General features: G+C 31.5%; 2 protein-coding genes and 1 long non-coding RNA gene across 4 annotated transcripts; 1 reads left to right on the top strand and 2 right to left on the bottom strand.

Annotated features, from left to right (window-relative positions):
- Window positions 1-942: 942 nt before the first annotated feature.
- LOC101247867 (zinc finger protein 4) lies at window positions 943-1,464 on the top strand. Its single transcript, XM_019211871.3, has one exon. It carries the CDS (start codon window positions 943-945, stop codon window positions 1,462-1,464), a length of 522 nt encoding a protein of 173 aa, XP_019067416.3.
- Window positions 1,465-4,107: 2,643 nt separating this feature from the next.
- Window positions 4,108-6,469, bottom strand: LOC101256433 (uncharacterized). Of its 2 annotated transcripts, XR_011213616.1 has the most exons (5): window positions 6,074-6,469; window positions 4,840-4,953; window positions 4,666-4,725; window positions 4,541-4,582; window positions 4,108-4,276 (listed from the first exon to the last, which is right to left on the bottom strand). It is a non-coding gene; the product is annotated as an uncharacterized lncRNA (long non-coding RNA). The 2 variants fall into 2 exon arrangements; XR_011213615.1 differs by lacking the exon at window positions 4,108-4,276 and having other exon boundaries at window positions 4,393-4,582.
- A 1,701-nt stretch (window positions 6,470-8,170) lies between these two features.
- Window positions 8,171-15,683, bottom strand: LOC101247266 (PHD-finger family homeodomain protein). The gene is made up of 9 exons (NM_001321771.1): window positions 15,361-15,683; window positions 13,498-14,253; window positions 12,547-12,712; window positions 12,329-12,452; window positions 12,108-12,220; window positions 11,440-12,006; window positions 9,921-10,190; window positions 9,364-9,453; window positions 8,171-9,231 (listed from the first exon to the last, which is right to left on the bottom strand). The coding sequence occupies exons 2-9, from the start codon at window positions 13,962-13,964 to the stop codon at window positions 8,638-8,640; spliced, it is 2,391 nt and encodes a 796-aa protein (NP_001308700.1). The 5' UTR covers window positions 13,965-14,253; window positions 15,361-15,683; the 3' UTR covers window positions 8,171-8,637.
- Window positions 15,684-24,575: the final 8,892 nt, after the last annotated feature.

Below are 24,575 nucleotides of genomic sequence, written 5' to 3'. Positions count from 1 at the left end.
CTCATCTCTTTACTATTTTAATCACTATTATTGACAAATCTTTGGACCCTACCACTCCATCAGACATTGAAACAAGGCACACTCAATTTAGTATGACACTACCACCACTCACTCCAACATCTACATTCTGCTTCCTAAAGCTTCTCATTCACTCATTCTTTCACAAAGGAAACAAGTCACTGCTGGTGGGTTCCATCTTTACAATATTTCCACACCTACTTAATATGAAAAGTTTTCGCAAGCTACAAAAGATTTTTACCCATCACTAGCAATAACAACAGGAAAAATGACAGAGAGAATCAGAGCAGGAGATTGATTCTTGGAGCTATCGAACAAATATCCAGCTCTAACAAACAATGAATTCTTTGAAGTGGGACAAGCTTCAATAACAAGCTGCTAGATGTAAAATCTATGCCTATTAAACTAATCTCAAACCCATAAACTTCTGTCATGTAATCTCTAAATTCTTATCATCCTGAATACAAGCATAATATAATACATTCTATATGACAAATTCTACATTAAATGCAGCTGCATGGCAGGCAAAAGAAACTGTAGTATTATGATTAGACCATAAATTGAATCACAGTGATTCTCAACCTCAATTAACTCCAACAAGAAATTGTTAAAGGCAGAATTGTTTGATTAGATAAAAGAGAAAACAAAGAAGAAGTGGGGGAATCGCGGGCTTGACAGGGACTGCAGTGAAACATGACGTAAGCATTGTCCCCTGGAACACCAAGCCTCACTAGGTGGGGACAGTGAAAAGAGATATGATAAATTTCAATACCTAATCTCACCTTCACCTCCTGCATGATCTCAATTTTATTCCTTGCCTCTCTGATCTCTAGTACTTTAAGAGTCCATTTGGTCAGTATCTTCAGCAAAATTGTGGGGGAGGGAAGTAAAAAAGACTTCTGCATAATTTCAACAGCCAGCAGAATGAGAAGTGCAGAGGATGGCAGCCGGGGAACTTCAATATTTGATCAAGGTGAGTGGTTGAGTTTGAGCTTAGGAAGAAACTCACCTTCAACATCTAAAGAATCTGAGTCACAGACAAGACCTACTCCTGGCAAGGTTTTTTCATGTAACTTCTGCATGAGGAAGTTCTACAGTTCACAGGCTCTGGGAGGCCACCAGAATGCTCACAAGAGAGAAAGAGGGGCAGTGAGACAGTACCAGTCCCAGAGGATGATGACAATGATGGCTTTGCCTATCAACAATCCCATGTTCAGATCTCTTGGCATGGTTCCTCACTCACTTGTGCATAGAACAGGTAGAGATGTAAGTACAACTGTGGCAAGGTTCAGCGATGCTAGTACAGGCTTTCAAATGACATCTCATCCCAATCCAGTGGATGAAGGATTTGACTTGAGATGGCCAGGAAGTTTTCGACTAAATCCACAACAATCAGAAGACCAGGCTTCAAATACAAATAAGATTGATCTGAATCTCAAGCTGTAATTATTCTACTCATCTATTGCAAATGTAACTGTTTTCTATCCTCTCATGTAACAGCTTCAACTTGGTTCATCATCAGTACATGAACTGACTGTATGATCTGCAAGACCTGTTTAGAGTAAAAGATCCTAGAGAAGTAGCGCTCCTAAATTTCAAGATTTCCAGCTTAAACCTATCAGATGAATGTTACCTAAGATGTAATATGTACTTTTCAGTTCCTTTTTATTCCTACTGCACTAAGAACAACTTTTTAACGTCTTACTCTCTCCCAAATAGTGGCAGAAGGTTATTGAATATGCATTTATAACTTTTTGGTATTAAGCTCGGAAATCTAGAGCAGTATGTTTAAGCTCAAGAAATTAGACAAATTCCAATTAGAACTTTAGAGGAAACATCAATTTTCTATCTTGGTCTATTGATGAATGTAAAGAGATTCACTGGCAAAACAATGGGAGAGAGGAGGGAGCGAGTGCGTGGAACGAAGTGCAGATGGAAGCTATGGAAGTCCTCATACTGAGTAAAATATTTGATCAGATGTAATTCCATTTCCTGGTTAGCAACATCTAAGAGAAGGAAATGGATATCTAGTCTCTCCCCTTCCCTTCTCTACTTTCTTGTTATTTTAGATGGTGGTGGATAGTGTTCAGGAAAAAGTTGTCACACAGTACACTGGCAAAAGAAATGGATGGGCCTTCACCTCTATTGCTTTCAACATGTCAATGTAAGTTAGACCTCTTTCCACAATCACATGCCAAAGAACAGAACTCAAAACTACTTATGGTCAGCAATAACACTTAAGTGCTAAACGAAACAGCAAAACAGAAACCCATCAATAGCACCACTCTAGAATTTTGTTGAACTTCTCCTGCGCACACATGAAACACAAGTTTAAATTAACATTTTATACTTCCCCTTCCAAAATCACGAAGTCTAGGCCTACTTTATTCAGCACCAAAGTCAGCAAACCATTCTCTACAAAGTGCTTCATAAGGTTGGTATGAAAGCATGTCGGCAATCAATCTAACTGTTCAGAGATGTACCCTACTGCCATCAGATTCTACAGAAATAGCTGACCTACAAGTCATCAACTCTCAACTTTCAGATTGTCTAATGCATAAGAGATAGAAACATAAGATAATATCTCATTGTAAGGCCAAATTTTCAATCAACTGTAACTTCACTACACACTTAGGAACCCACATGACCAGTTGAAGTTATAATATTTCAGTCAGTAGCAAAGAGAACTTGACTTCTCAATTTGGCAATTTTAAAGTTTTGAGCTTCTCCAAAACTGAGGAAGAAGTGGTGCGCTTCTACATGTCATGACGCATTTAGGAGGGCTAGCATAGGCCACAACGCCTTCACTCCCCTCCCACCCCCACCTTGAAATTTTGGTGTTGCTACTATCGATATGAAGCTTTTATCTTTCATATCGAGTTGACAAAAGCCACCCAGTACCACTTGTTCGCCAGTTTAGATATTAGAAGCAACAGTTACCTATAATAGGGTATACAAATTATTGTCCATTATTAATTTTTTTTAACAATGGTGCAAATTCTACTGAGCTTACAAGAATCCTTTCACATTTTCAAAAATTACCACTCACCACCTCTGAGTACTTCATTTATTTGTACATGCTGCATATATGCTTGAATACACTTCATAAACCTTTTTGGTCTGCCCTCCACTATTTAAAATATACCAGTATAACCTGTTGAACCTAGTGTCCATGCTTGGCTAACTAATGCAAAAATGGCCTTAAGATCTCATCATTTACATAGACGTACTAGTATAGACCATCAAATACTAATGGACTTTGCAATCTTCTGAAATACATAGATCAAAACCACAGCCTACAGTTGAAGACAATCTTTTTTATATGTTCTACTAAAGCCTTGAAAAAGAGAAAATTTGAAGAAAGTAATTATGGGGAAAAAGGTTGGCTAGTGACTGAAGTTTATTTAGTTGCCCTGAATCAACCCCACCATCCTGGCAAGGAACACTTCTATATATTTGTCTTATGTTGCAACATGCCCTTTCAATTGCAACCATGATTTTTTGGGTTAGTAGCACACGAAATAATCATGTTGATAAAGGCGGTGAAATTCAAACTTAGAACCTCTGACTGGATTCATAAAACTGTATGAATTGTCTTGTCTAAAAGTACAATTTTTTGTATTTGTTTGTTTTACTTCTGAAACATAATGTTCATCATAACTTGACTATTATCATCACAAATGGGTTCTCTGTTGTTCATTTACCATTTACCAACTAACTCATCATCAAGTTTACCAATAACATTTGTTCTCAATCAAAAAGTTAATGAAAAAAGGATTTGTTTGCTCAACCAGATCTGATAACAAGGGAGGAAGTTTCACGAAAAATATACTAGAGGTATAATTAAGTCCTAGTAAAATCGATCTTTAAGATGTCTAGTAACAACTTAGTACCCTGATATTCTAAAGGCAACAAGAGGTTTTAATCTTCAAGACTTGTGCTTCTTGTTATTAGTTGTAATTGAGACATGAATTGTTCGTCTGGTTATGAAGAAGATTATGATTTGAAAATGTGGAGTGCATAGATAGATTTCGACCTTATGAGGGTAAAGAGGACTGCCCACCTTCCCACCCCTTTTCTCCTACTTCCTTTTCTCTTTCTTTATTTCCTGCATTTCTTCTCACTGAATTAGAATCTGGTTTGTCATCTCACTACAGAAGCAATCTTATTCCAAATCCTAGTCTGTTCTTTATGAAAATCCTCCCTGAAGCCTGTCAACTATTCTGCTTTGAGTAACTAATTTCAGCACCACAGTTTCCTGTATCATTACGGCATCAACAAACCTTTAGAGATCATGAAAGATGCCAACAAGTCTATAAAAGGAGTAGATGAATGACTTCTCCCTAAAAATACAAAGATAAAGTAACATCGAGATTGCCTGCTCAAACAGTGAATAAAATGGACTTAGCACTCCATCAACTCTAAGCTGTGTAATGCATTCAACCATAAGTAAAAGAGACTAAGAAACAATAACTCAGGCGCTAAAAGATATTGTTTATGTTTCCTCAACAGAGACACTCACCCATAAACGCAGCAACAAGAACCAACCACTTGGCATGACTCTCTAGAGATACACAGAAATCGATCATCAGTGAATCGTAAGTCGGACAAATTGATATGACTTGATAAGAACCAGAATAACATTACCACTTTCACTGTTAAAAGTGAGACTCCATTATCAGCAAGTTCATCCTCATATAAGATGATCTGTTGTATGAAAAAATGGAATCAACTTGGGTGCTAGAAAGCTAACACAGGTAGAAAATGGATAATACTCCTCAGTTAAATGACCCTGAAATCACCACATTCTCATTCACCAACCTCATCATAAAAGAGAATAGGTTCTTTTGATGCCAGAGCTTTAAATCAATCTTGTCAATGCAATCCTCCCATTAAAGACTACAGCTGCGTTCATTCGGTAATCCTCTTAACACACTATTATACAAAATTAACAAGAACAGTTCAAACAACTTTAGAGTCTGACAGCAAAAGGATCAATAACTAAAAGGAAACATAGAAGAAGGGATATAAATAAAAATGTTCCCATTCAAAGAAATTAATTTTCCAAGTAATCAGCAATTATTGCTAAGGTGCAACTCAAAATTCAATATTTAAGTCATTGACCGAGCATAAGGACAAAATAACTGATGAAACAGCCTAACCAAAGTAGAAAGCATTAAACAAGCTGGCATATTAACTTTTACAATCTAAAAAAATGTGAGTGAATAATAAAGTGTCTACAAACTTTAATAAGTAAATTTTTGTGCCAGTATTCACATGTTTAAGCACCAAAGAATTGTCCCCAAATACCATCTCTGGCAAGTGAGAGGTCTCAAGTTTTTCTTCCCATCTGTATGCATATCAAACAATTTAGGGAGGAATTAGACCCCTTTAAGATATCAAAGAGATATGTTTGCTTCCAAGAAGAGGATATGAATTACTATATGCAAAAACATAAAAGTCCACAAAAAAATGTCCAATACAGCAAATGCATGGCAATTTTTTTTCATGGGGTTAGGGAGAGTTTAATATTTAGGGATACTTCTTCACAGGTCATATGTCACAAGCAGGACGGTCAAACAGCAAACATTCTTCGAACAAAATTGAATAATTAAGAACCCTCATCAATGCAGCACTCAACCTAAGATTTGCAGGGAATGCATACACTAAGATAAGAATCAGTAAAACCTCAGGCCTGAGTGATGAATCATTGAAATTCAGCATCATGAGGAGTTATCCAAAGTAGTGCAAAAGATTCACGCAATACGAAATTGCATATCAATTCTCATCCAAATAGCTATTGTGGATTAGAACAGTTCAGATTAAGTAGAGGAAAAGGCTACAACTCCAATTCTGTAGGAGCACAAGTCTTATTTCATGTTTCACATCTTCCTACCGTAGCCTGCGTGATTTTCTGTTTCCGCGTAGTTAATCAATCAACTACGCAGCAATCCAAACAATTTTAAATTGTTTAAACATGAAACAAACAAGTTGCAGCCACGGAAACAAATAAGCGCTTAATTGAATAGTACATATAAAAGGAGTAAAAGAATACTGTTGAAGCTGAAGAGAAGTGAGAATGGAATGCTTTCTAGACTCAATCTCCCAGCCGTGTATACGGAGTCCACTCCGTCCGTCCGGTAGAGGCTTAGCTCCGACAGCCTTTAGCTCTCTCTCATCACTCTCCCACTCCATGTTCCGATCGTCCGGTAGATTACTTTACCGGTTGGTTTAGGAAATTTTACAAGTACCAGTTTCTCCAAAAAAAAAAAAAAATTGTGTACCCAAATATAGACCCCCAAAAAAATTAAAATAAGGCCAGCTTGAAAAGTAACTTGATGATTGGATTTGGATGCAATTGAATATAATTACAGCGTTAGACAAAACAAGTATTTAATTCTCCAGAAAGATGAGAATTGTGAGATACTTCATTATCACTTTTTTTAATTTCTTTTTTTTTTTTTTTGGAATTTAACAGTTTACTCTTATTTATAAAAACTAGTCTTGAACACAGGTGAGAACCACAAAAATATAATATGTTGTAGAAGGTACATTAAAATCACATTGTGATAAATTTCAGAAGTAATTTAACAAAAAAAAATATAAATGAAATAAATGAACAATCAACCTTTATAAATGACTTCTTTATCATAAAATGTAAATGTCAAATAATTAGATATTTCGATAACCTGTCAAATTTGGAAAACGAAATTTAATATGATAAATAATTTACCTTTTTATGTTATTAGGTCGAAACCTACAATATATTAGTTTGTTACTTCTCTCTAAGAAAGGAACAATGCAAATATAACATACCTTTTCTCAATTTGTACCAAAATTTGAATTAACATATATACTTGTAACAAATATATAAGTTGTCATCGTATTACATTCACATGACAGAGTGTGTTTATTCTTCTCTGTAGCATGAACAAATATTTCAATAATTTGATCATATGGTTATTTTTCATACTTCTTATCATTTTTTAATTTTTTTTATCCTTTTTTTCTTACTTTATTATTGTTTTCTCTAACATTACTATTTCGTATACTTTGACTTAATTTGTCTTCCCCTTTCGTTTATATATGTTCCATCCATTTTATTTTTGTTGTTTTATTTTTTATATTCACATTTTCATTCATAAAAAATGAATAAATAAAAGGATTATCTAAAAACACAAAATAATTAAAAGTGAATTTTTTTTCACTTTTGATTGTATTTTATAAATGTGTAAAATTTATTTTAAAGAATTTAAAATTCTTATATATGAATTCATGAAATGATATAAAATAATGAGATAATTTAACCTACATGTTTCAAATCATGATTCATAAGTAAACATGCATACACATTTCAAGATGATGAATACATGCGAAAATGCTTATAAATATGAAATATTTATTTAAGAAAATAGAAGCAACATATTATTTGTTTGATTTTACTTACCAATAAAAGAGAGAATGGAAAAATAATTCTTCAGTGGCTTGACTCTTGCATTCACTGATTCACAAGTTATGCTTATCAAATAATCCATAAACATCCTGTATATATAATTGTTAACAATTACATTGAAGTGGACAATAATAATGTGAAATAAGTGTCATCAAGATAATTCTTCAGTTCTAAAATGCTTGGACTTCCGCTAAATAACTTTCTATCTTCCACTATCTTTAATACATAATATAATGCACATTTGAATACCTTAAAACTGCTCCCATTTATATCTAGTTTTGTATTTAGTTATTAGAATATATTTTTTATTTCGTACATAAAAAAAGAATATTTAAATGAAAGACAAAATTGTAATTCAACTTTGAGGTTAGGAGCTTCCCACTTATAATATATACGATGATATGATTACTTTAAATTATTTTGAATATATTCTTCTTTCTCATTTCTCAAACCTTCTTATTATTCCGTGTAATCTCCGGTACATTTTTTTATGTTCTCCTTTGAAGATAGGTAACTATTATTCTAGTTTTTGAAACTAGACCTATATACTGAGTAATATCATTTAGAGTAAAATTTCTTTGTTGAAAGATCATATGGGCATTAACAAGTAGAAACATTAGTGATACGCCTTACTCGTCGCTGTTACACTAATACTACTCACCCTCGCTGGTATATACCGTCTATAAAACTCACTAGTAATTCAATTCTTAACAAATGATATATTTGTCTTCACCAAAATGGAGCAGCAATTTAACTGAAATAGGTTAATCTTTACTGACAGTTACACAACGGAAGGACAATGAAAACCAAGTAAATAAAAAGAAAAGAGACATTTTCATCTGCAACACCGTACCATGTCTACTGTACGATTGAGACGTAAATGTATAGCATAATTGAAATTTAAATACCATCTAGTCCCTGATAGATCCACAGCTTTAATCACTGGGCAACTACTAAGAACAAAATTCAGCTCATATCTCGGACTCTCCATGATGCATATTCAGAATGAGTTAAGATTGACCGGAGGACTCCACATGATTCTGTACTGCAAAGTTCCACCTACAACGAGCTAACGTTTCAATCTCTAACCGTTCACCGATATCAGAAAACTTCCAGGTTAGATAATGTTCCACACAAGAGATTCCAGAATTTGGAACTTCCACTCTTCAGCCTTGTTTCTGCAACCTACTACTTCTACGGACGTTCTGAGAATTCGGGGTATCAACCTTCACCATCGGCTTCTTGCGAGTCTTACTTTGAGGAGTATCATCTGGTCCTTGATCTGTTGTATTATCGTTCTGAGAATTTGCAGTACCAACTTTTGCCTTCTGCTTCTTGTAAGTCTTACTGCAGGGAGTGCCACCCGATGCTTGTTCTGTTGTATTATCATTCGCAGTACCAACTTTTGCCTTCTGCTTCTTGGAAGTCTTACTGCGGGGAGTGTCCTCTGATCCTTCATTTGTCGTATGAACTTTTTTAGTTGGTTCACTAGATTTTTTTCCACTGGTGTCCTGTATCAACAATTCTTCTTCACTCTTATCTATTGCATGACCTTTTTCTCCATTTAGACATTGCTTTGGTTGTTCCAATTTCTCAACCCCATTGCAGGAAGCAATGATACTATTAGATTCAGTTCCAAGTGGTTCTCCAATTATCTGTGATTTGGATGGAGATTCTTCCGACACTTTATGACTCATAATTTTTTTCCAGTTAGGAGAATGACGATGGCAATGACGAGCATTTTCAAACCATTTACTGACCTGTATATTAATTAAAAGAAAAAAATAACTAAGGCGGCAAAATGAGCAGGCCACAAAGCAATAAAGAAGACACAAGTGACAAAAAAGAGGATGAAGCTGAAATTAACATATGCCAGGGAAAGCTTATAAAACCTGGTGAGCTGTTAGCCCTAATTCTTTACCCAACTTCTCCTTTGCGTCACGGTCAGGATACTGATTGTCCTTGAAGGATTCATATAGTCTCTGAAACCCAAAAAAGCATTAAACTGAAGTGAGGAAATGCATGAAAACTAACAAATGATATTCTTTCATTCACATTTTATTCAAAAACTTATCAATTTGTCTCTTCAAGCAATTTTTTAAAAAGAAAAAAGAGAACATAATTAGAAAAGCCACAAGTACCATACAACAGTTTGAAAAATAAACTTTCAGAAGGCATCTAAAGAGTAAATAAGGTTTGCTTGAAAGTTAATGAAGTGTATTCATCATATCCATTGAACACTATTTCTTCAAGAATGACGCAAGTATGATCTCCTCCTACCTTCAAGAGGTACTGTTTTTACTTTTCATGAAGTAAGATGTCGACCCCACTTGTAGGATTTCACGGGGTCTGTTGTTATTGTTGTTGTTGGAAAGTAAGATATCACTGGAACTATAAAGACTGATCAAATTATGTAAGCAGTTGGAACCAGGGTAAAGCCGACAAATACCTTGGTGGAGACTTCTCCATATGTTTTTCTTTTACCACTTGAAGGAGATTCGGAGGTGCCCGTGCCTCCAACTTTGAGTTTCTCAGAGATTCCACTATCAGAAGCATGCCCACTCCCTTTTTGTTTCCCACTTTGATACTTGATATCTGCAGGAGTCGAACTAGGAGCAGCCATAGCACCTTTGGCGTTTCTCAACTTTCTCACCTTGGGTAAAGGACCATCATCATAATCTTCATCACTAGAATCAGAAGACCCATTTCCATATGTTTCCTTCATACACCAATCCGAGCAAATTAATCCAATCAGGTTGAAGAAAAAAGATAAGGAGTCACATTGAAGAGCACAAAAGGCGTACATGATTGATGAATATACGCCATGCAGAGACGTACCATTTAAATTGAAAAAAAAAAGTTTTTCAACATAATAGATCTTAGATTATGTTGATACAATATAGAAAAAAAGTAATGATTTAATTTTTTTAAGAATGATTTTAATATCCATGTTAAGTGCAAGAGCTTGATATTTCAACTTGGTTGTGCCAGAGTAGATGTCCATCAACTCCACCAGCTGAATCACAGATCATATGAAAGTTACAAGCCATGGTTTGGGAAAAGAATCCCATTCTTTCCAGGAGATGACCTTTATATCACGTGACGAATTCAGCAAGATATCAATCAACGAAGACAGTGAGAACATACCTCAGTAACCTAAACATTAGTCATGCAGCTCTTTAAGAGAAACAACATTATCCGCTAATAATGTTAAGTGCTTGACAGTTTGTACAACTTAAGCACCTATATAAGAACTTCGATCGACTCAGCCGTTAGAATTCAATTTGAATGTTTTAGATAAGAGCTTATGTTGTATTTCCCTCGAAACCTTTCTGTACTAAAATTTAGTGACCCAGTTCTTGTATATGCCATGTATGATGATATTCTAGACTTCAAACCACAGAAAGTGACTACAATACCCAATCACAAAGAGACAAAATGTGACTCCCAACAAAAGGCTGGTGTGTTTTTGTTCCCACTATCCTAGTCAATAGGCTCTCATGACAAATTTTATACTGATGAAATCAGGACAAAACCAGAAAATTATGTTAATGTGACTATGTGAATGACCAGTCAATGATAGATAAGTTGCATCTAGAAAAAAAATCGAAGAACTAACCCAAACAGGAACTGAATCTTTGTGCTAAAGAAAAACCGGAGTAATATTGAATATGATAATCTCATAAATGATGACAGAAACAAACTGGTCAAGCAAAACTGGCATGATCAATGCCACTGGAGTTTCCATGTGCTCTTCTAACATATATGGATATTCTATATGGAGTGCGCCAGTAAATTTAATACTCTGAATCTAAACAGTTAAGAGATTGACCAAGGCAAGAGCATGTCAAGAGGGATGAGAGGTACTAAATTAGTTATATACATAAATACTACTCTAGATAATTAGAAAGCATATATTGGACAATTATACGAACATAAATAATTATAAATAAAAAATAGAAGCTTACATCGTGCAGCTTTTTGTAGTCCAACCTCTCTATGTGCCTTTTGGCAGAGACAAGAGGGCTATCAGACTGCATAAGATAAGACAACTCATCCTTCAGCGAATTCCCTTTAGCTTTGCCAACTTTAGCTTTTTCCTTTAGGGAAACCGAGTTTGGCATACTGTTATCTACTGAGCTGGAAACCCCTTGTTCATCACCTCGCAACCTATTAGTATCAACTATCAGACTAAAATCCTCAGAGTCGGACGTAAAATCAGAACTTGAACTTTCTGTTTTAACCGGCTCATCCTTATCTGGATCATCAGGATTATAGTCATCATCTTCCGAGTCTTCAGAAGAAAGCCCCAAGATCTCATCATCTTTAGTAGGGGCTTCTGCCAAGTCTTCAGATGCAGAGTAAAAATCAGATTCAGATTCATCAGAACTCGACTCATCTTCCGAATCATTTTTTCCTACATCTGGAGCTTCAGGGTTGTAATCATCATCCTCCGAGTCATCTGATGGAAGACCAGAAATATCATCCAGCTTTTCCCCGGAGGCAGCAGCAGCAGCTTCCTTGGGATATACTTTCTACACATGTTAGAAGAAGACAGTTAGGAACAACAATTGAGATCATAAAGATCATAAAAACCTAACTGCTGATTATCAGGAAAGAATGATCTAGACACAACCTCCCAGCTGTCAGTGACAGAAAGATCTGTTCCTTGAAGATCATTAAGCAAGTCAATGCAGTCTACTTTGCAATCACAGCCAGGACAAAGCCAGCCTTCATCATCAGGTGGAACTGTGATCATAGCAAGGAACAAGAGAACCATGAGAGTAAGGAAGTTATTTGACACTTCATAAAACAAAAGCTATCAGAAAAATTATCAACGGGATAACTGAACATTACTGTCTTCTTTTAACAGAGGTGGCTCCACACACAACTGGTGAAATCCACGCTCACAAGCGCCATCACAGAGAATAATATCATTATCAGCTGGCAGATCCATAGAGCCACACTTCGCACAGAATATCTGCAGAAAAATAAAGATGCCTTAGTAATCCAGTTATCACATCATACCACCGTGAACACACCTAAAATTATAGCAGCCAACAAGCATATCCTACATCTTCACTGTCGATCTCCCCTTCATTGTCAAATAAAGATGCTGGAAGCCTCCCTTCAGCAAGTAATGTATCAAGGCGTTGAAACAAATCTCTTATTTTCAATTTGTAACGAAAAATATGAGTCTTCGCTCGTTGTAGCTCCTTCTCCAGCTTTATCTTTTCTAAGCTGCAAGAGTGTCGAGACCATAAAACCCAACAGTGACTTTGAAAAGTATGTTCTCAAAATTTTAACATAAATAGAAAATACAAGCAAGATAATTTTACGCTAGGTTAAGCAGGGAAATGCAATTAAGGGTTCAGGTCAAAGAGCTGATAATTTTATAGAAACAAAAACAATGCACTAGGCATATAAACATAAATATTCTCCCCGCCTTATGAATGTGACATGACGGGGTAAAATAGAATCAGCTTATTTGGGAAATAAAATCTAGTCGGTGCTAAACCCATTGCCCTTAGACTATGACAGATTTCAGCAAAGCACAATACAAATCTACAGGGTTAGTATGCTTACACCTGCTTCCTCCCAGTAAAGAGCAAGTAATTAGACCATCATACCAAAGCAACACTAATTTGGCATGAACAGCTTGAAAGTACTCTTTCCCAACTACTTTTTTTGTTATTGAATAAGGTAAATGATTTTATTGATATAGGAGAAGGCCAGTATACAGGCATTAACGTATAATATTTTAGAGTAACATCTCTCGGTTCAATAAACTAAAGTAACTATGCCTTTGTTCCATCAATATCAACCTTTTATACTGTTCAAACTTCAGAAATAGGAAATATTGATTTAAGCTAAAAGCTGCTATGAGTGTTCAAGTATTTGCAAGTCAGAAAACTGTGTACTACAATAAAGCTGCAATAAGTTATAGAAGATTGCCTTTTCCAACCTTCATTAAGCATTCATCAATTAAATTTACAGCATAATAATTCTGATAAAAGGTAACTAACCTTTGTCCTTTCCAGCCTTCACCAGAGTAAGCTTCAATCAAGGTTTGCTCATATTTTATTCTTTGTAATAAGTATCTCAGATGGCCCCTGATTCTTGTGAATTCGTTCGCAGCTATATGTTTACTGTGTTTTTTCTTTCTCCTTTTTCTTTTCTTTTCCTCGGTAGCATCATGAGTTACCACAGTATTTTTTGCCTCAGAAGCTCCAGACTTCTCCTTCGACTTCGAACGTAGAAGTCTAGTACTGCTAATTGGGGATCCTGAAATAGATTTTCTTTTTCTAGGCTGACCAGGTGATTTCTCTCGATATTCTGACTGATTAAGATTTTGAACTGTGTTTTCACATGATTCTCTTGATTGGTCAGCACCAAGATTCTCAGACATATTACCTGCTGATGCAGTGTGATGGCCCCCACCAGCTGTTCTTGCCTTTTCAGGTGACACAGATGTGTTTCCAAGAGTTGACATCTCGGTTTGATCTTCTAGCTGAAGTCTCGTCACTTCCCGATTGGCATTACCAAAAATGTCTTCACAAGACAGTCATCCTCTATGTAAATCCTACTATACCTGCTTTTCCACTAGTTAGTTTCTTCTCTTTATTTTCATCTTAATGACCTCTGTACTGAAGTTCTAAGTTCCCGCAGAGATGAATATTTCAGTGATACAAGATCACTAGAAATTCACTCTCTCAATTCTCACAAAGACCAAGGAGGGCTAAATTTCTTATACTCCAAACTGAAAATCCAATATTGCTTCTCTGACAAGAACAAAAAGAGAGGCATGAGCACATATATATCAAATCAAGTTGCAGTTATTTTTAAAAAAAAATAAGTTATACTTATTTGTACCAAATACTTAAATGTGTGAGTAAAAAAAATAGAAATGTTGATATGCGCTTAAAATAATGAGGATTAATGTTTGATACAATATTAGTTAACATTTCGTTGCTGGCATTTTCTCTAATGTGTACCTCATTGTATCACATACTACAGAGGCACTATTAAAAACTTATCTACTTTTGGCTAAACTTCATAAATGCAACTGAGCCAAAAAAAAAAAAAAGAACAGGGGCTAAATGATCTCCTTTTGAGTAATGAGGATATGTAGCACGAATAGATATCTGTTGAGAGTACTAACCTATAGATTCAAGTATTACACAAATTATTTATTCACTTATCTCCTAGCCTAAGGGTAGGAAATTCACTCTTTTTTTCTTTTTCTTGAACCTATTTGCTAGTCTATCCAAACCTTTATTTTTAGAAATTAATCTGTAAGAAAGAGGCAGACCAAAGCTTGAGTTGCAATTATACACCATATCCAACAGCCAATTCAGATTTGAACTCATCTGACTAAAGAGTGTTCAAGAAAACTCTATGCAACTATAAAGCTTTTACTTGAGCATTGAAAACTAAATGGACAAGACATTAGAGATTATAATTTAAATTTAGTTGCAAATGCATGAATTTAGTGTGATGTGTAAAATGCATCAAGTTTCCCCTTTTCTTGTTTCTACCCACATTTGGGCAACGATGCTTGCAATAGGTTAAAAGCAGGAAAACGGAACCTTAAAATACTTTCAAGATTAAATAAAGAAAACCCATGCATCCCTAAAGTTTTAACTTGAGCATTCAGAACTAAATTCAGGTGAGATTAAAAAAAAAAGAAGAAGAAGAAACACTAAGTAGAATAAATATAATAAATAAATAAAATCTAGTTGCAAATGCATGAATTTAGCGGAAAATGGAAAATGTATCAAGTTTCCCCTTTTTCTAGTTTCTACTAGATTTAGGCAAATGGGGGTTTGAAAAAAAGGGAAAAACGGAACCTCAAACTACTTTCAAGATTTCAAATTTTCAAGAATTACCTTTGTTTGCAGATAAAGAAATCACAGACAGCGAGAGTTTGAATTTAGAATCTGGGAAACTAGGGCTTCAAAGTGAATGTGTATTTTTGAGAGAAAGAGTAAGTGAGTGGATGAGAGTATGAAAAATAGGAAGAATGGCTGGTAGATAATTGGTGTTAACGAGGCTTTCTCTCTAAACCGATGGAAGATGAAAGCTCGTCGGTGCAGTTTTTGGTTCCCTTGAAATCAGGGTGCGGGCGGGGTGGTATTTTTCAAGCAATAGAATTTAACACTCACTTTTGCCGCGCCGCCACTGTTTCCCTCTCTTTCGCCTCACCCAAAATGTGACGCTTTTTTATGGGCTTAAGCTTGACCCAACTCTTTCTTATATAACTTTTTTTATTGGGCCTAAATGGGAAATTCTTTAATGGGCTCCAAGTGCATGAATCACCTCTAGACCAAAACGGGAAAAAAACTTAATGCAGTATTACATTGTATATGTGACCAAAACAGGAAAAAAACTTATATGCGACAACATTAATTATTATTGCACATAAAATATTTACCTTAATATCATATTTTATTAATATTCTCTATATTTTTACTTGTCCATTATATTAAAAATAGTTATTTAATAATATTTGTTCAATTTGAAAAATAAAGATATAATCTATTTTTTATGTCTATTTTACCCTTAATTAATATTAAATACTAGTTAGTACTCCTCCATTCCGAATTAATTGAATTGTTGAGGTGTTTCACACCCTTTAAAAAATAAGATTAAGAGTTTGTTTGACATTACCGTTAGAAATTGCTTGTTTTGAAAAATCATTTTTTAAAAAAATTGTTTTTGAAAGTAAGTAATTTGTGTTTGATTTATTCATTTGAAAAGTCTTTTTGATATGCAAATTGTGTTTGACTAATCTTTTTTTTAATAATGCTTTAGTGAGTCAAATTACGCAAAAGTGTAAGTATCAGTGTAATTTTATTATACTAAGATTACTTTATAGAAAGAAACTACTTTAAATATCGGTTAGAAATTTTTTAATGGAAATATGCATATTTGAATTTTCCATCAATATTATACAAAATATTAACATGATAACTTAAATATAATTCAAAATATCAAGAAAATAAATTTAAAAATTAATACGCAAATTAAACCACTATATACAAAAAATTCATCATAAAAATAAATAAAATCCTTCATATTTTTAATCCTACAAAATGTTGTTGTTACATTATTATATGATTCTGTAAATAATATATAAAATGTAAAATAATAATAATAGTATATAAACGTAAAATAAAAAATTATTATAGAAAAATAAAAAATAAAAAGATTGTATGAAACTTAATCAAATTTATGATATAGGTTAACTAATTAATAAGAGATAAATTATTTGTTGCTTCTTTTACTTTTTTTAAGAAGCTAAAATTTTAAGTTTCTTCTATCCCAACAGCAGAAAAGTTGTTCCTGCTATCATTTAAACGCAGTTTTGTATTTTACCAAACACTATTTTGTTAGAAAAAAAAATATATTTGACCTCCCAACAACAATGTCAAACAGACTCTGAGACACAAATTAGGCACATCATTTCATTTTATCCTTATTAATAATTATTAAATTTATGATTAAAATAACTCAATATTTACTATAATAATTAGTTTCAATACTAACACTGTGTTTGGATCATTGTTATCCATTATTTCATAATGTATTGTATTGTATCATACTCTATTGTATTGTATTGTATGGTAGATACAATGTTTGGCTAGATTGTATTGTACTGTATTATATGATAGATACAATGTTTAGCTAGATTGTATTGTTTGTTGTTGTTTAATAACATTTTAATTGTTTAGTTTGATTGTATCGTATTGTATTGTAATTTATAAATTTACTTAAATATCCTTAATTATTCTAGGATAGAGGGTTTGACTATATTTAAATAATTAAGGTAAAGGGTAAAATAGTATTTTGGAAAAAGAAATTAAGTAACAATGGGAACACACCAAATTGGTTGTTACATAAAGCAGGGGTTTCAATTGTTACGTAACAAAGAAAATTAACAATACAACACAATACATTTTAAGTAACAATCAAAACAAACATTATAGATATAGTAACAATACAATACAATGGATAACAATGATCCAAACATAGTGTAAGAGTCCGTTTGGATTGGCTTAATAAATGTCGTTTTTAAGTTAAAAATAAAAAGTCAAACTGAAATGACTTTTAAGTCAAAAATAAAAAGTAAGAGGAGAGCTACTTTTGATTTTTAACTTATTTTAAGTTTTTTTAAAACTATTTTAAGTCATTTATGACTTTGTCAAGCACTTTCTAATATGTTTAAACTTATTTTAAGTTATTTTATATTTGATTAACACTTACAGAAGTCATAAACTGACTTAAAATTAGGTTTGATCAACTTTTAAGTCAATTCATACACCCTCTGACCAATAAAAGGTAGAATTGAAAAAAATCTAAAAATGGTCTTAAAGATTGAACAATTAAATTAATTTGAAAAATAAAAAATATCTCAATAATTTAATTAGTTTGAAATGAACAAAGTATCTAATCCATTTCCAAAAATATAAATTTACCCCTATTATTTATTAAAGTATTTCTTAATATGTTTATTAAGTTATGAGCAATTATGATTAAAGAAAGTGAACATATATTAATATACTTGAAATAAGTCTCGTCTGAATTCAATTAACCACGATACGCAACTCCTTATCATGGTCCTATATTTTTCGGCTAATTATTACTATACCCTGTTTTTCATATATATTTATTTATTTAATTATCAAACTTTTTATAGACATATTAGAATTACTAAATGAATATATTAAGTATTTGTCCATAAATGTATTGAATACCTTGTGCTGAAAATAGTTGATATAATTTGAAGTAGTGTATATATTTGTCATAGATATTTTACATTTTCATAAAAATACCTAATCTAGATGTACATATAACATCATTTATACTCAAGGTATAATAGAAAATACTTTATACCTTACTCTAAAAAATACTTGAAATAAATATATTTAGTCTAAAGTATTTTATACCCTGTTCTTAAAAATACTTGAAATAGGTATTACTTAGTCTAAAATACTTTATACCTTGTTGTTCTTTAAAATACAAGCAATGTATAAGTAAAAAATACTTCATCACTATTTATGAAAAAAGATTTTATACTTTACTTTTAAAATACTTGGAGTATATATATAAATTACAATGAAGTGTTTCATATCTTGGTCCAAACAATACCTTATACCGTAAAGCTTTCATTAAATTAATATAGGTACGATTGCAAATAGTGTTATTTTACATAAGTATTATTTCATCGATAAATTAACAATTATTAATTTATGGAGTGTTTAGAGATTCAATATTTTGATGTTCGGATAATAAAAAATTTCAATATATATTATCGGAACAAATTTTATCATATGATATTAGAACGCTATGAAGTGGAACATGAAATTGATCCATGAAAAAGTAATGTTTTTGATGCTATGAATTTTGCAATCACAGCTTGGACAACAAATGTTCAACAAAAAAATAATAACAAATTATTTTCGATGCTGCAAAATATACTTGGAGGATAGAATCTCATAGAATTTGAATGAACCCGCCCACTTGTGAAAAATTCATTTTGAACTTAAGTTCATGATTAATGGTCTCAATTAACGCAGTAAAATGGACGCAAATAATCTAGTGAATTATCCAAGTGAAAATGAAACATATTCAGTGGTCTAGAGCTTATAAAAAATTGTGGATACCATAAAAACAAACAATGTTGACAATGAAATTTTAGATGATATATATATATACACACACACACACACAATACCTCTAGATACATTTGTGCGTAAGGAAACACTTATTGAATCTATAACTCTTCACAATATTATAATGCAGTTTGAAATACAACACCGAGCTTTTGGATGCAATAAAAAAAGTTAGATATGAACATTTACTAGATTTAAAGTTTAACAAAAAATAAAACACAATAGAACACATTTCACTAAATCGTCTTAGATATATTTGTACTTTTAAAGAAGGAAAAAAAGTCTGAAATATATCTGAACTTTGACCGAAAGTATTGTTACGATACCCAACTTTGGAAAGGACCTTTTACTCCCCTACACTACTTAATAGTGTATTATAAAGATATATATTTACCCACGTGGACATAAAAAATATTGCATAATTATAAATAATAATGTGTTCACGTGGCCACACATATACCGTTAAAATACATTATTAAATAGTTCATGAGGGTAAAAAGGTCCTCCATAAAATTTGGTATCATAACAACAATTTCGATTAAAGTTAGAGTATTTTTCAGACTCTTTTCCCTTTAAAGAATTATTAATTTATAATATTAATAGAATCATATATTTGTATAGAAACTTCTGAAAATATATTATTTTATTATCTTATTGAAATAAGTAATTTTTTTCATTGGTCAAAGTCGTAACTGAAATAAAATATTATCTTGAAATTATTATTAATTTATCGAGTATTAATTTAGTGAAATTATATTGTAAATAGTTTAAATACTTTATACTTTGATCTTAAAATTATAAAGTTTATTTTAATTATACCTATAATGCAATATTTTAAAATTTATATTATTATTATTACATATATAATTGTAATAAATACATTAGAACATTCAAATATACTTGATAAAATTACTGATAATAATAATGAGGAAAAAGTTCTGAAATATATTTAAATTTTGATCGAAATTGTTGTTACAAAATCAAACTCTGGAAAGCACTTAAATATTTTATTACTCAACAATCGTGAAGTGTGACTTAAAGTGACTATATGTCAGTGAGAATGATAAATTTTATGTTGGTGAAAGTAATAAATTTAAAAATGTAATGATGTGATCATAAATTTTATTTTACATGTGAAATAAATGGTTAGTATTTATAAATGTGGATTGTTATAACAAAATACAAACTCGTGGATCAATTTTTGTATTAAAACATCTCAAATCATGATATGGTATCACCATGTGATTCCATATCATGGTTTTTGGATAATATGTTATCACATCTCATGATATGAAATAATGAGATGGAATTAGCGTAAAATGACATGTCCAAACGCTGATTCCATCTCACGATACCATTTGGTATCGCATGGCCAAACGTCTACTTAAACAAATGGGTAAAATAAAAGTAGAGTCCTAATTACCTAATATTACTATATTTGATATTTATATTTTATAAAATAAAAATATTAATAATAAAAAAGAGACTTGCCTTTAAAGTATGTGTCAGTGTAAAAAAAGTATACATCGACAATGCATAAAAGTTAAACTCAATATGTACATGACATAAACATATTTAAATATTTAACTTTTACTCATTTTTTCATAAATAATTTTCAACTATAAATAAATAATCTCTTATAATTTTCATGTTGTTTCATTATGACAATTTACAAATGAAATATCTTTAACGAGTGACAATAAACTCATAATGACCTTCATAAAATAGTGAGTTGCACTTTTTAATTTTAATTCTACTTCTTACAATCTTTATGATAAATTAGTGTCATTCATATAGAGTAAGGAGCACATTAAATATCATATTATGAATGCTTTATGCAACTTAAAAATAAATGTACTCAATTGATATTAATACTTGAATTTCAAAATTAAGTTACTTTATTAATTTATTTTTATTACAATTTTGATATGATCGACATAATATTGATAAAAAAAATACTGTAAAAATAATTGTGAAAAAACTTTAGTATTTTCATTTTAAATTTTGTTAAAAGGCAAAATAGTTGCAAAAACTCAAATTTCATAAATATAAAACTGATCTAAATTTTGTACTCACTCCATTTTAATTTATATAATGTTCATTTGATTTAACATGAAGTATATTTAAAAAAAAACACTTTTAAAACTCGTGATTTAAAACAAACTATAGATGTTCATATGATTAAAAATCATCTTACTAAGAATAAAATGAATATTTTTGAAGTCAAAATGTTATTAAATATATTGATACATTATTCTTTTGAAATTGACTACAAAGAAAAATATGTCACATAAATTTTCATAGTGTTAAAAGCTAATTACATTATATCACTACTCTTTTTTAAATTACAAAAAAAATCATAGATTCATCAGCAGAAATGCGAAAACATTGGTTGTGATACTATTCAGAAAACTTGTAGACACATATCTTGCGGATGAATTCGAGAGTGGAGAAGTGTATTCGAGAGGGAATATAGGTGTATCTGAAAGGAGAGAGATGTATCCAAGAGAGAATAGAGATGTATCCAAGAGGGGATAAAGATGTATTCGAGAGATGATAGAGATGTACCCGAGAGGAGATAGTGATGTATAAAAAGGATAAGAATGTAGCTGAGAGGAAATTTTTGTAATTTTTTTAAGGATAAGTTACTTATATACACATGTTTAATTACCTTATTATCTATTTTTCCCTACCTTTTTAAAATATTACTTAAATCCCTTCTTTCTCCTAATTCTAAAAATACTACTAGATACATAAAAGTAATCAGCCAAATCCACATTCACCACTCCCTTTTTCACTCCTATTTTCTCTCCCTAAATTCACTCCAAATTCTTAGTAGTTACAAAATTCACATTTGATTTTCAAAAAATTTAAACTAAACCATACGTTTAAAAAATAAATAATTATAATAATTTCAAATTTTGTTCCTTTTTAATCTAACCAAAAATGAAATTTAATCTAACCAAAAATAAAATTAAATTAAAAGAGGAGTATTTCCTCTTTAATGTAATCCGATACGCTAAATGGGTATGTTAAAAATACTTCCTTAATTAACTTTAGGCTAATTTTTTATTAGTTGCATTTATATTGGGTCCGTGAACGGGTATTTTTAGAAACTATAATAAAATAAGATGTGAATTTAGGTAAACTTTTTAAATTAAAATTGAAAAGATAATTGATTATATTGAGTCCGTGAACGGGTCTTCGATTATAGTATATATATATATACATATGGAAAAATCATTTTGGCCAGAGTAACATTTTACCTATCCCATTTTTAACTTTTCAAATATTTTTACCATTTTAACTTTAATACCTATTAACTAAAAAATGAAAAAAAGATTAATTTACTTTAAAATAAATAAATACTATAAATTTTAATTTTTTTAGCTAAATTCTGACAAAATTTCTGACCATTTAACATTTTATATATATATATATATATATGTTTGTTATTGCTGCATACTTCCAATCACATTAACATTAATTAAATACTCAATATTTAACTAGAAAATCGTGACTTGTGTTTATTTCTTTTCCACTCTTGAAGTGCCAACAAAATTCTCGTTGGATTTTGAAAATTAAACAACAAACAAAATTCTCGTTGGATTTTGAAAATTAAACAACAATAATATAAATAAAAAAAAATAACAAAGTTTTTATGCGAACGACGAAGTCATTCTTTAAAAAAAAATAATGTCACATAATAACAAAAAAAAAAAGAATAATTTCAAGGTAGTAAATTTGCGCCTCTTTAGGGCAATTTCCGAGTGAAATAAAGCTCCAAAAACTTAGCATGGCATGACAATTTTGTTAGTAAATGAAAATAAATTAACGATTGTAGTATACAAGGGAAAAGTTAGACAGAAAATGGGATATTATTGTATTTACAATATTTTATATGAATACATTATGATTAGGGCGTGAGCAAAATGCTAGTTCTAATTAATTTATTAACATTATTAAAGTTAGAGAAATCTCATAAACAATTAGAGTTTGAAGTATTATTACCATTAAAGTTATATATCATTTAATTTCGATTTACAATTGTTGTTTTGATTTAGTATGCATGTGTCACTTCCATGCATTCACTAAATTTCAATGTATCAACACATAGAGTCTTGCAGGATACACTATGCACTCCTAATAACCTTGTCATCACTATAATTAAACAAATAATTTTACACACAGTATACCGTTTCCAATAAAAAAATAAAAAAAGATACAAATTTATACATTCAGTTCAACATGTTCTACATAGTACATACAAAGGAAAGAAAGAAGAATGAAGACCCATATTCGATGTTTTTTGTTAAGAATTATAGATCGAATGGAAATTTGGTTTCCTCGTAACAACCTAGATAATTCTTTTTTTATAAATTAATTTTTTAGAATTATTTAGGCTCAAGATCTATCTTTACATGGTATCAGAGTGAGTCCCATTCTAATTTTTTTATTCATTGATGTTGGACCCATATTATAGTGTCCATGCTCCGATTAACGAGGCCTGAGCGTGTGGGAGAGTGTTAAGAATTCTCACATCGAAATATAGACTTGGACAATCTTCTCTTGATAAGTTATCTTTTAAAATTGAGTTAGGCCCAAGATCTGTATTTACATTTTTCTATCTCAATCTCTCCCATCAAAGATATACAAGAGAAATTAATCAAAAAAATGTGGGGTCCATACCCATTGTAGATAAACATAAGGAAAGTTAAAATGTAGGAACGATTGAATTTTGTTTGTTACTTATTGTTAAAGTCAACAAATGTTGCAACAAACCAAAGCTCACCATTTCTTTTTTCAACTAAAATCTTACCAAAAAATCTGCATAAATACAGAGCTCTTGCTTATATAAAAAATGCACTAAAAAAAATTACAAAGAAGAAAAAAGAAAGTGAGGCATCACAGAGGAAAATAATCTGTGAGGAAAAATAGAGAGTGAGCGATATTGTAATAAGGTGGAAAAATCAAAAAAGTGTTATTTCTTTTGAATGTGTAGTGGTCTTTGAAGTTTTGCTCAGACATACAAGTGTGAAATCCTTACTAAAGTGATATTCGTTGCTCCTCTCGGGTCGTGATTTTTCTCTTATTTAGGAGGGTTTCCACGTAAAATCTTGGTGTCATTATTTTTCTTTTATTCTCGTTGATTAACCGTATTGTTGTGTTCCACATTTATTGCCTTTATTACCACAAATATTAATTCTGTTACAAATTAATTCCCAACAAAGAAGAAGATGGGTTTACAATTTATTTGCTATTAAATCTGATAATACAATCTATATGGTACTATTTGCACCGGATTAATCTAATCTATCGCTATTTATTAGTACAATTTTTTAAACACTCGCTATAAATGGAAACATGTCGTCATTTATTGACGGATTTTTCTTTCTTAGAATTGGAAGAAAAAGATTGAAATGACTCTA

This window comes from Solanum lycopersicum, chromosome 1 (assembly GCF_036512215.1).
Source record: "Solanum lycopersicum chromosome 1, SLM_r2.1".
NCBI lineage: Eukaryota > Viridiplantae > Streptophyta > Magnoliopsida > Solanales > Solanaceae > Solanum > Solanum lycopersicum.
This window is presented reverse-complemented; position numbering and strand designations above follow the sequence as displayed.